At 42.0% G+C, this 13,198-nt stretch overlaps 1 protein-coding gene across 4 annotated transcripts in view; it reads right to left on the bottom strand.

The window, feature by feature from the left end:
• The window catches only part of LOC148023135 (uncharacterized), a 45,840-nt gene extending 37,500 nt beyond the window's left edge, over nucleotides 1-8,340 (bottom strand). For all 4 annotated transcript variants that reach the window (XR_015693615.1, XR_015693613.1, XR_015693614.1 and 1 more), the window contains exons 1-4: nucleotides 8,174-8,340; nucleotides 7,081-8,064; nucleotides 5,922-6,786; nucleotides 3,518-5,816 (exon numbers count right to left, since the gene is read on the bottom strand). Coding sequence is in view for 1 of the 4 variants with exons in the window: in XM_087696129.1 (XP_087552255.1) it covers nucleotides 3,518-5,816; nucleotides 5,922-6,786; nucleotides 7,081-7,786 (3,870 nt within the window). In the remaining 3 variants the exon portion in view is untranslated. The remainder of the gene's footprint in view (nucleotides 1-3,517; nucleotides 5,817-5,921; nucleotides 6,787-7,080; nucleotides 8,065-8,173) is intronic.
• Between the last annotated feature and the right edge of the window lie 4,858 nt (nucleotides 8,341-13,198).

Below are 13,198 nucleotides of genomic sequence, written 5' to 3'. Positions count from 1 at the left end.
TCTTTTTTTCTATACTAAAGAGGACTAGATAGCAAAAAGACAAGGAACTAGATCTTATTAAACCCTTCTCCACGAGCTCATTCACTTGCTTCATAATCTCCTCGTGTTGGGCTTACACAATAAGGTGGTCTATTTGGAGGTGAGCTCCCACGAATGTAAACAATACGATGATTTTATGGCCTCTTTGGTGGTAGCTCCTTAGATAAAGTGTCCATAAAACAATCTTCATACTTCTTTACAAAATTCATTCGCTCCTCGTTCATATTTGAGATGGACTTTTTAGTTCCAGACTCCTTGTTAAAATCTTTGATAAAAATCAAGAATGAGGAAATAGAATTTTTCATTATCTTACAAGTTTGTACATGGTATAAGATGAAAATAGAGTTTCCTTCAACTCCCAACTCAAAAGATACATTTTTACCCTTAAAATTTTTTAAAAAATTATTTTGATTCTAAATAGGTCTACTCTTCTATGCCAAGGTATTCCTAATACAACATCACAATGGCCAAGATCTCCCGTGACAAAACTCTCATGATCTACATAGTCTCCTACCTCAATCGTAGCTTGCCAAATATTGGAGTAACTTGAAATTTCATTCCTTGAAAAGCATCAAGACTGTCTAGTACGGTACTAATTGAACTAATAAATCTTCGATCTACGTCCAATGAAAAAAATTGTACATATAATTTTAAAGCCTATACTTAATGTTGGGACTCGAAAATAATACACTTTAAACATTTAGAGACTTTATACCAAGAGTTTACATATTAAAAGCTTGAGGATAGAGAGGATGGCTAATGGAGAGCTTGAAAGTGAATGTAGGATGGAGATATGGCGAAGGAGAGCTTGAGGGAGTTGCTCGTGAGGAGAGCTTGAGAGACTTTGAGAATAGAGAGCTTGAAAGTTCAGCTTGAAATTTAAATGTGAAATTAGAGAGGGAAAGGGAGGGAGAGAATATATTGCCAGAACAGGGTGAATGGAGCAGCCGGGGGGAGGAAGAGAGAGAGAGAGATTGGGGATATGTACAAGTGTGTTGTGGAGAGAGAGCCTAAACACTACCTAGAATTTACCCCAAATGGTCAAAAACAAGCACTTTGAAACATTCAAACGGTTTCCATCAGACACCATCAAACATGTACTACTAGAGAAGATGGATTGGACAAGTTGACCCGTCCGTCAAATATGGACAACTAGGAAAAGCAATACTTGACATTTTTGGTGTGGTAGATAAAGAGCTTCGACGATCCAAGGATAGACATAATGATATGTATCTAAATGAAATTACCCCAAGCCATAAAAGGCTTCATTTTCTCAAATGGAGTTTCATCTTGTGTAAAGATTCTTTAGGTACAGCATTTGCTTGAAGTGCCTTCTAGGGTTGGTTCTTCTTTGCTTTGTTAGGGCATTGACCAACCATGGATCTCTTTTCTCCACAAGAGAAACATCACCCTTCTCTTCTATATTCTGCTAACTACTGATACGTTAGTTTCTTTTCAGACAGCAAAGGTGGTATACCCCCATTCTTACGCTTTAACTCTTGTTGATCTAATTTCTTTTGGTCAAACATCTTAGTCTTCTTTCCTTCTGGTTCTTCTTTGGGGAACTTTCCAAACATCCATGGCATGTGTAGTCCTTCAGCTCTTCTAGGGCTACATCTTGGGTTGCTTTCCAATATCCAGCTTTGTCATCTATGTCCTATCTTTTGAGGCCTAGGATCAAGCATGCCTTTGTATTCTTACCCACTTGGAAATGAAGCTAGCAGCTTCTACCCAAGGTCAAATTTTGGTCACCTTGACTATTACCTACCATTCTTCCTCTCAAGTTTCCTCTTTGGTAGAGCTTCGCATTCTTGCCTTATAAGTGCTTCTATTTCCGTCTTCCCTTAGCCGACTATGGTGGACTACCTTTCACTCTCATCTCAACTACCAATAATCCTTGCCAATGACACCCTTACCACATAATTGCTCTTGATGGGGGATCTTACTGTCTATTTCTTGCCTTACATTTTAAGAGGGCAAGGCAAAGTATGACTCTCTCTCTTTATGAGGATCCTTTTTGGGCCTCAAAGGGGATGTCGAGCTCCTTAAAAATCGCCCCAGAAAGCTCTATTTATTTTAGACATCTTTATTTATGTGCCATAGGAAAAATGCCCAAAAATCTTCTATAGAAGGACATGCTATGGGCATTCTCTCTTATATTTTTCATTCTCCCATTCTATGTGTTTCTCAAGTCATTCATGCTAGTGATTGCTGTACACTCTAGTGTCTTCATTGCAAACCTTGTCATTTCTATATACCATACTAGTCCAGCTCTCTTTATGGTTTGGTAGTCAAAGGGCTAGTCAGCCAAGTTTTGGGCCAATATCTATTTATAGGCAGCATTCATTAGAGTATTGATTGGTTCTTGATTCTCAATTGCGTATCTACATCAGCCTAGGATCTTCAGCCCAGATTCGTTCTACTTCCTTCATCATCATGTTCATTCTTCTTCTTTTCTACTATCCACTCTAGTGAATCTTTATTCCCATCATAAATTTTGCAATTTTTCATGGCCATGCTTCATATTCTTCTTTTCTATTGTCACTCTTGTGCATCTCTACTTATGTCAAATTTTTGCAATTTCTAACTAGCCATTACTTTATATCAGTCCAGAATCCAACCTCAAACTGATCACATTAGCCAAGTTGATTGGTCATCATTATTGAGTTCATGCATCAAGCACATGTGCCAATCTCACCAGTTTAGTGTACCACAAATTAAGCACAATTCTTCAATGTAAATCTCATTTCACAATGCATGTGCTCCAATCTTTGGTCTCAATTAGTGCACATTCTGCAAACAATTTACATGTTATCTCTTACATGAGTGAACACTACATACACTAGCCTCTTTCTTCCCCTTAAAGCCAGAGTCGCTTGAGAGCATAATGCTCAGTCTATGTATAAACACACTTTGCTCTTGCATTCCCTATGTTGTAAACCTAGAATACCAGGGATGGCAAAAAGCCGCAACACTTCTTCTCATGTAGTAAGCCATAACAATTCTTCCTTCCTTACTGCAAGTCTAGAGAAGGTTATATAGACTACATAATTGTGTTTCTGGATAGGTCTTATTATGACATCCCGTTACCAAAAAGATGCTTGTGACTCACGACCACCACATAAATTTATGATTGTCTCTGCACTAAGAGCTCCTATCACTTAATATTGCTATCATTATAAATCTTGCACAAAATCTTGTCTTTTATTCATTTATTTTCTCAGGACTCTGAAAATCTTATGAGCTTGCCTCTTTAACATGCAAGGACTGCAACTATTCTTTCTTTCTTAAATGTATTCATTGCTCAACTTCTAGTTGTTCTAGAGATAAGGTAGCTTCTCATCTAGAGCCAAGGCCTGCAATGCCACCTTTCAAAAGTTGTAAGGTGGTCCTATATGCAGCATGCAGCTTACTTGCTCAGGTACAAGACTGAAGAGCTATAGAACTGAAACTAAACTTTCAAGGTGGAAGCACACACCTGTACAAGTTTGGAAATCTTTGAGCGTGATGATGCCATAAACTGGTCCACCTTTTCTTGTGTCTTGGGTATATGGTGACTTGGTAAATTTCCAGTGACCTTATCCACTGCTTTTTTAACAATGGTTTTGAAGGCCTCTTTACGCATATGCCCTTCCTTCCATGTTGGTTTAAGGACCTCTTTCACATGGTCAGCAACGGCAGACCTAAGCAGCTTTAATCCACGCCCACTGCTGTTCTTCTTAGTCTTTGACTGTGTCTGATTTTGTTGAGTATCTGCTCCTTCCCCAGGCTGACCTGGACTCCAGTTATGATCATCATCTGGAGGGCTCACATTCTCAACTATGCCCACCCCTGGATCACCCACTGCCTCATTCATCATTGCTACTTCAGCTTCAAGGCTGTCTGGTTTAGGTTTCACAAGATTTGATTCATTAACGTCCATCCCAGGGCTAACATTCTCCAAACGAGGCGCTATTACACTAGAAAGCCCACCAGCTGGCTTAATCCCTTCATCTGTCTTCAAAAAGTTGAAGACCAATGATTTTGCTGATGGAGGATCAAGACTGTCAGATAAAGGATCATACTGGTCGTTGGAAGTAGGTAAATCCGTAGATGATGAAAGTTTAATTAAGCTTGGGAGGGGAGGGATTGTCGTCAAAGCATATGAGTATGCTGATGGTTGCCCTGATGATGAACCCGACACTGAAAATGGTGCCAAAGGCTCCGAAGATCTAGACATCGACCATGGTGCAGTATTCTGCACTCCAACAGTTGGTGGTGCACCTGATATCCTGGAATAAGAACTTTCTTGAAAACCGTTGTTTGCTGAACTTGAATATGTAAACTGCTTTGATATATCACCCAAAACTGGACGCGTGTAGAAAGACTGCTGTGGCTGCATTGTTGGAAAGGTATTAGAACTCAGACTTTGATGCGAGGAAGAGAGAAAAGTTGTTGGGTTTGTTGAGGAAGACATAAAGGCTGTGGGACTTGCCGACACCCCCTGCTGTTGTGATAACAAAGAATAGGAAGATAAACCTGATACTTGACTTTGAGAAGCAAAGCCAGTCCTGGGGTGTGTTGGATTTTGGACAAAGGCAGACTGTGATTGAAAGGAAGCTCCATAAACAGACTGCATACTTGGCATGAGACCTTGAAAGGAAGATGGGACATCGCGCAAAGAGGATCCAGGAAAAAGAGCTTCCTGATTTGTGCCTAAAATGGTAGGTGGATATGATTGATGACACCCTGCGAAATCACCTACTATTGAACTGGGCTGACTTCCTCCATAATTATTGCCAGAAGAGACGGACAGAATGGCAGCAGGGCTCCTGTTAGAGAAATTACTGCTTGTGTCCAAGTATGTATTGCTGGAAGGAGCTCTAGGAAGACCAGATTGTGGAAATGATCCAGTAGATTGCATGGAACTGGGGTGCTGAAGATTGTAAGCAAAACTCTCTGATGGATAAGGCTGAGTAGTGGCCGTCTCAGATAGATTTAACGGCAATCTATTTCCAGGTGCCACGAAGGGCTGCTCTGGAAGAAAAGGGGCGGTGCTCAAAGATCCTGAGGCAGGGGCAGGTGGTTTTGAAGCCCCAGCAAACCCTTCCAATGGCAGGTCTGGAGATAATACAGATGCAGCTTCTTGGTGCCCCGGCTTTGGAGCCTCACTTTGTTGAGCCAACTCACGACTGGGGGTATTTCCTTCCTCTGGAAGTGACCATTCTTCATCGCCTTTTCCGTGTATACCATCTTCACAAGCAGTATTTGCTTTTGGTCCTTTCCTTCCGTGCTTTCCTGCATCAACATTCTGTTCCCTAACCATCTTCCCTTCAGGATCCAGCTCCCTGTTTCCCTTAATATCTTCCTGTCTGGGAATTTCAGCCTTTGAAATTACTTCAACCTTTTTATCAAGATGATGCTTGTTCGTTTCATTCACAGTTTCGCGTTGCTCTAAGGTAGCATCCATCTTATCAAGTTTCATATCCACTGCCTTCTCCCCAACGTCTGAACCAGCTTCTGCAGACTCTGGATTGGCTCTTCCCAGTTGAGCATCATCTACAGCTGGCTTATTCGCTACAGCATTTCTATCTTGATGGAGAAACCTGCACGAGTTACCACGAAAACACCTCCCTCTGGCAAAATTTACACAAATATTGGGCTCAATTCCTCCTCTCCCCCGCTCCTGGACAACAGGTTCAGTTCTTCCTTCCTTCTCAATCTTGCCTGGCACCGCTGACCTTGCATCCCTGGATGGTGTCCTGCTGCGACTCCTGCCCCGTTGTGTTGGTGACCGGCTGTGCCAAAACAGTGCATGATCGAATGGGTAAACTTAGCATAGGAAGGTGAGATAAGACCTGAACACTTCTTTATAAGATTAAAAAAGAGTCAGATTTTCGAACCTGTAAAAGTTAGACCATCTCTCAGGAGAACGGCTAGAGCTCTTTCTCCATTTCGAGTCTTCCAATGATCTACTTCTGCTTCTATTACTGCTTCTGCTTCTACTCCTGCTTCTGCTTCTACTGAGACTTCTACCTTTTCTCTTTCTTGTTCTAAGTTGTTTTTGTTCCCCATCTGAGCTGCTGTCTGAGATCCCACCTTGATCTGGCCTCTCTATCTCTGTACCTTTCTGAACTTCAAATGTGTCACCGTTATTTTCGGGATCCTTAGAAACATCACTAGTGTCGCTGAAGCTGGGAATGTGAGTTGGGCTACCAATGCTGCCACCTTGAGAGCTTCCAATCATGTTTGACAGCTTCTTTTTGGGAGGCTGAGACACCCCAGTTAGTTGTCGTGATGCTTTCACTTGCAAATGCTCACGACTTGATGGAGAGGCTTCTTTGGCAAAAGGCTCTCGGACAATATCTGTCTTGTGGTCCACTTGTTCATTTGCTTCTGAGATCAGCTTCCCAGCCTTGCTCCCGTCCTCTGCTGATTCCGAGTCTCCAGAAGTATCACTTGTATCACTATAATAATTTTCAATAATAGCTCCAGTGTGATCACCTGTCAGTCGACACTGCGCCTGCTTTCCCTTGCTTGTAATATGGCCCAACTCTTCATGTTCTTTGGTCCTTTCTGTCAAGGGTGTAGAGTGCAAACTTCCAGGTGGACTCTCTAGCAGACTAGACACCTTTTCTAGTCCTAAATCTTTCGTGTTTCTGTCAGAGGTTTGCTCTAAACCCTTTGACAATGCCTCCTTTGCCTCATGCTTGGAAGCTGTTTTAGCTTCTGATGATAGCCCATCAGAAGAAAGCATTGAAAAATCATCTGTTCAGATCAAACTGCGACAGATAAATGAATTGCCCATGTGAAAGGATAGAAAACAAGTAACAAAGCATGACATGAAAGGCATGCAGTAGTCTCATGCCACAAGTCTTGCTGGCATATACCGCACTGGCACCCTCAACATATCAAAGGCATTCCATGACTCATCACAAAACAGGCACACTAAAGGAATTGCTGACTCGTCATGTAACAAAATGTTCCTTATCACCAAAACCAAATAACACGACCTCTTTCACAAAAATCAACGATCTAGTGAGTGACAAAACATGTGCATACCTTCCATGTCCATATCAGACATTGCCGGTGATCCTGGAGCGTCTTTGGACTTCCCAGGCAAGTGACTGTGTTGAACTCGTATTGAATCTTTCCCTTGGTCTAAGTGTTTATTTGATTTGACCTCAGCTTCTGATTTGAGCTGCAATTCAAGGCTTTGCTTTTTCCACTTGTAAAATGCATGGCTAATGAAAGCCTCAGGGCCCTCATCACTCTCAAACAGGAAGACAAATTTTGGATCACCTGCATGCCTTGCTCGTGCTACACTTTCGAATCTGGGACCATTCTTTACCACACCAGCAGCTAACGCCTCGATATTCTTAAGCATTTCTGGATCACTGGGCTTAGGAGGCACTGGAGGTAGCAGTCCAGCTAAGGAAGGCTCTGCCGATAGAGAAGCAGGAGCAGGAGGAGGAGGAGGAGATGCAGGAGGAGGAGGGGGTACCTCTGCTGGGGGGCTTTCTGGCAGAGGAGGTACAAATATTGGTGGCTGCACGTAAGGGAAAGGCAGGGGAGGCAAGGGCACAGGGGTGGGAGGGGGTGGGGGGTATCGTGCAACCCCTGATGGAAACTGAGGCATACCAAAGCCACCTCCTGGTACAGGTGGAGGGGGGAAAGCTGGCACCCCACTCATCATTCGAGGAGGGGGGGCCGCAGGCGCATAACTACCTGGCCTAAAGTGTGGAATATCCCCACCTGGCCTGTACATTCTCAATCTGAGAGAGACTGGCTAAGTGCTTCTAGCAGGTCTCAGCTGCACGTTGTACGAACAGGGCCATGCTCACTACTCCATGACACTGCTTCATACAGATCTTATATGTCAAGAGTTCATGGCACACCATTCAGAAAGCCAGTAAAAAGGGGGTTCTTAAAGGCCTGAATCCAGAAAACACAAGAATTCACTCGGAAGCTCAACTAAAGGGCCTTCTTGGGGACAGGGAATGGATCATCCGGGAACCCTAATTCCATGAAAAACGAAAAAGGTCCCTGCAGAGCCACACAGAGAAATCGGCCAAGATTCCGTTTCACTTTCTTTATTCCTGTGTGTGCGCGAATGAAAGAATGGTAAGCAATTCGCAACGGCGAGAGGTCGTACCTTGCAGGGAGAGGGCGTGTGCGACCGATGAAGCGAGCTTCCTGGGTGGCGACGAGGCACTGGTGCTGCACAAGAGCTCAGAGGAATCCCTTCGTGGTCCAAAAGCTTTTGGTTAACACTCTGTTCTAAGAGAAACTCACAGCCCTTGGGAAGAAGCCCCAAAAGAGCATATTGTCATTAATTAACCGTTGTTATAAGGATAGAACTTAAGCTAAAGACCCCAAACATTATAGAGAGCACTTATGAATTGGGTTCGCACCAGGGGATCTTTCTTAGCTCCTATTGATCTACCTCTAGCTCACATCAAACAAAGATATGTCATGTTTGTCAATGTTGGTCTTTTTTTTCCCCTTCATGGGTAAACCACCCTCTAAAGTTGACTTCAAAAAATGGTTTGCACATAAATTTTAAGACAACGTCCTACTACAATATGGGTTCATTAGCAACAGGTTTTTTATGGTATTGGTGGGCTCATAGTGCGCAAGAGATTCGGTTTTTTGGTATGTTGTGGGCTATAAGGCAACCAGTGTATTCATTGCCTTGAAGCTCATAGTTGTCACATGTTATCATGCTACTCTACAAGTGAGATTCGGTTTTATGGTATGTTGTGGCCTATAAAGCAACCAGTGTATTCCTTGCCTTAAAGCTCATAGTTGTCACCTATTATCATGCTGCTCTACAAATGTCTTGTATGGATTACATTCTTTGATTGCTAGCATTGTTGAGACCTCATACAAAGTACTATGTGTTTGTTTTGTTGCTTCCTCTCGTGGTGCTCTTTGGTCAAAAAGGTGAGCTTCTATATTGTGGGATGCTCTTTCTACAAGGAAGGAGGGAATTTTGAGTGTGTTTACCTTTGAAGGCTCGGAGATAAGAACAAGTGCAAAGATTGCATAACAAATGAGAATGATGTTGCTGAGACAAGAAGTGAACCCAATAAGAAATATGACAAAAGTAATAGAGTATAGAATTAAGGCTTGCAAAAGAATATTGAGGGTTGGGAAAGCCTAGAACCTCTAAGGTAGTAGGAGCATCAAGGCAATCTGATAAGAGGAAGGAGGTCTTAAAACATGCCTTGAACAATAAGAAGCCAACAATCCTAGATTTGCTAAAGATTAAAATTAGTGAAGAGCAAGCTCTGGGGTTTTATGTTCCTAGACATGCTTCATTTGTGGGCCCATGTGCCATAAAGGTGAAGGCAATACCATGCTTATGGCTAAAGAGGGATCTTCAACCAATGATAGAACGGTTTGATGAAGCAAGCTCTATTCTAGCAATCCAAGTATAGAGTGGACCAAAGAACTGTTGGTGATTTCAATCTATGGTTTCAATGTGTTCGTGAAGAGGGCTAAACAATGAACCTTAACAAAAGAAAAAGTCGATTCTTCAAATACTATCCTCTTAAGAGATTGGAATACAATTGAGTGTGAGAATGATAAGTTGAACAACAATGAGAATATGATATTGCAAGTCGATTCTTCAAAGAATGGGAATGACTTATCAAAGACTCACCAATTGCGAGACATGGCATTCAATAATAACAATATTGATACTTCGACTTTCACATGGCAAAAGCATGATTCAAGATACTCATGTTGTTATGGAATTATGATATTTACGGTGTTATACCAGAATTTACAATGGAAATAAGTTTGTTTTTATTTTATTTATTGTGGATTTTGTATATTTGATCCATGATCTGTGACTTATTACATGAGTATACATGTGTGACTTTGGTCACATTATGCCTAGTAGATAGACCGAAGGATACTAATGTGCCTTGTGTTGTGATGATCAAATTATTGGGTGGAGTTATGCAAAATAAATATTTTATGAAAGTGTTGTTTAATGCATGGAAGTTGTACGCTTCACAACATGGACATATTATTGGAAAATTGTATGCTTCATAACATGGAAATATATATTTTTGTAGGCACCAGTGAGTGCAAGACCTTTTGCCTACACACATGTGCAATCAATTTATATTGGATATAATTATTATAAAATGCCTAAAAAGGTTGAATTGTTATTTTTTATTTTTAATGTTTTAGAAAAGGAAAAGCAAGAACACAAAAAGATGCCTTCGATGCATTTTGACACAAAAGCTTAGTGTAAAATTATAAATACACGAATGGGGAAGGTGCTCACTTTGGCTATTATATGATGAAGGCTGGCAACATTAGTATTAAAGCATAGTGATTGGTGGATACATCAACATCAAAGAGAAGATATGCATCCATCTTGAAGGCCTCAACATTACCTATATCCAACATTAGTCTTTTATGCACTAGTCATAGGTGTTACACGTAAGATTATAGCTTAAATATTCTCTATCGATATTAATCGATAGCACTTTTCAATATTTGGCAAAAAAGACTTCTTCGAAGGCTTCTTCCTCTCTTCTCTTAATGCCTAAAACCACTACCTATGGTGGCATTTCAAGCCAAAGTGGTTTCCCCTAGAGAGGGAGAGACTCAGATCTAGCACGATAATTCCAAAACCACCCTTCAACTGTGTGGATTTCACCATCCTTGCCTCCCTCTTTGCTCAATAGCCTACATTTGGCGCCTTTCCTCCTAGCAATCAATCAATGTCCTTTTAAGCATAAAAAGCTTAAAATCATAAAAGCTTAAAGCTTTATTTTTGAAAAAAGCTTAAGCTTTTAAAATTATTATTTTCCAACGAGCAGCCTAGCTATAAATATTCATTGGAGAGGGAGGTTGCCACTACTCATCAAGCACCCCTTCCACATAGCCTCTTACCTTTCTTATTATTTCTAAGAAGGTTGTTCTTACACTACAAGGATTGTAACGTATAGCGACGGCGAGTAGCGACGCAAGAATAGCGACGCCCCATAGGAAAAAAAAACAAGCCGAAACCTGAGCGCAGTTCATTTCGTGCATTTTCGTCAAACGTTTCAAGAGGGAGAGCAAGGGAGAGAGCGACCATCTTGCATAGGGTGAGAGAGGGAGAGGAAGAAGGCTTGCCACTGCCGCCACTGCCGCCACTGCCGCCGTTCGTGAAGGCGAAGAGGAGCCGCCAAACCCTCGCCATATCTCATCGGTGAGTCCATTCTCTCCTTCTTTTGCTTGTTTAGGGTTTAATTCTCTCCTTCTTTTGCTTGTTTAGGAGAGGAAATGAGAGAGAAAGAGAGGGAGAGGGAGAGGGAGGGAGAGAAAGAGAAAGAGAGGGGGAGAGAAAGAGAAAGAGAAAAAGAGAGAGAGGGAGAGGGATGGGGAGGAAATGAGAGAGGGAGAGTGCATTCTGTCTCTCTCTTTTACTTTTGCTTATATAATTTCTGTATATATATTGAGAGAGGGAGAGGAAATGAGAGAGAAAGAGAGGGAGAGGGAGAGGGAGGAAATGGGAGAGGGAGGGGGAGGGAGGAAGAGGGAGGGGTATGAAATGAGAGAACTAGAGGGAGGGAGAGTGTATTCTCTCTTTTTTTAATTTATTTTTTGTATAATTTGTAGATAATGAGAGAGGGAGAAGAAATGAGAGAGAGGGAGAGGGAGAAGAAATGAGAGAGAGGGAGAGGGAGAGGGAGAGGGAGAAAGAGAGGGAGAGGGAGGGGGAGGAAATGAGAGAGGGAGAGAGAAAGAGAAAGAGAGGGAGAGGGGAGGAAATGAGAGAGGGAGAGGAAGAGAAAGAGAGGGAGAGGGATAGGGAGAGGGATGGGAGGAAATGAGAGAGGGAGAGGGAGGGAGAGTGCATTCTCTCTCTTTTACTTTTGCTTATATGATTTGTGTATATATATTGAGAGAGGGAGAGGAAATGAGAGGGAGCGAGAGGGAGAGGGAGAGGGAGGAAATGGAAGAGGGAGGGGGATGAAATGAGAGAACGAGAGGAAGGGAGAGTGTATTCTCTCTCTTTTTTATTTATTTATGGTGTGATTTATATATAATGAGAGAGGGAGAAGAAATGAGGGAGAGGGAGAAAGAGAGGAAATGAGAGAGGGAGAGGGAGGAAGAGAGAGAAAATGAGAGAGGGAGAGGGAGAGGGGGGGAGATGAAAACATAATAGGGAAATGAGAGAGGGAGAGGGAGGGAGAAGAAATGAGAGAAGGAGAGGAAGAGAGCAAAAGGAAATGAGAGAGGAAGAGGAGAGAGAAAAAGAGAGAAAGATCATTAAACCTAATGGAAAAATAGAGAAAGAGAGAGTCAAGGTGAGGGAGGGAGAGGAAATGAGAGAGGGAGAGAAAGAAAGAAATGGAAATGAGACAGGGAGAGGAGAGAGAAAAAGAGAAAAATTATTACATCTAATAGAGAAAGAGAAAAAGAGAGGGTCAGGGTGAGGAAGGGATAGGAAATGAGAGAGGGAGAGAAAGAGAGAAAGGTAAATGAGAGAGGGAGAGGAGAGAGAAAAAATGAGAGAGAGAGAGGAGAGAGAAAAAGAGAGAAAAATCATTAAACCTAATAGGGAAAGAGAGAAAGAGAGAAAGAGAGGGTGAGGGCGAGGGAGGGAGAGGAGATGAGAGAGGGATAGAAAAAGAGAGAGATGGAAGGAGAGGATAACAATCTAAGAAAAGAAAAGAAAGATAACAAAAACAAATTGTATGTTGTAACGTAGACAAAATGGAAAACGAAGAAGGTCATGTTGTTCAAGATCACGAGGCGTATCTTAATCAGTGTGTCCCATATCCTTGCTCTCAATGCAAGCTGGCAATTAGACGAAAACGCCAATTGTCTATAGAACACGTACGATGATTTGGCGAGTTTCAATCTGAGATCATTGATCAGGCGATTGCGAATTTTCAGCAAACGGTAATTTAAAGTTAATATCAATCATCATTGTATTCGCAAGCTAATTGAATACTATATACAATAAGATTGGGTCTCGTTGGCAAATTTTCTGGCATATTTATGATGAGTAGCGAGTCTTACAAACAGAGAGAGAGAGTGTGTGTGTGTACAGAGACAGAGGGAGGGGAGGATGCCTAGAACTCCTAGCAGCTAGCATAGCAGCCCTCGCAATGACAAACTAGAGACTAGCGTTTTCCCTGGTCTGGATCCATCGGCGTTGGTG

This window comes from Lygodium microphyllum, chromosome 16 (genome assembly GCF_053477565.2).
Source record: "Lygodium microphyllum isolate KBCC chromosome 16, Lygodium_microphyllum_v1.1.10, whole genome shotgun sequence".
Lineage (NCBI taxonomy): Eukaryota > Viridiplantae > Streptophyta > Polypodiopsida > Schizaeales > Lygodiaceae > Lygodium > Lygodium microphyllum.
This window is presented reverse-complemented; position numbering and strand designations above follow the sequence as displayed.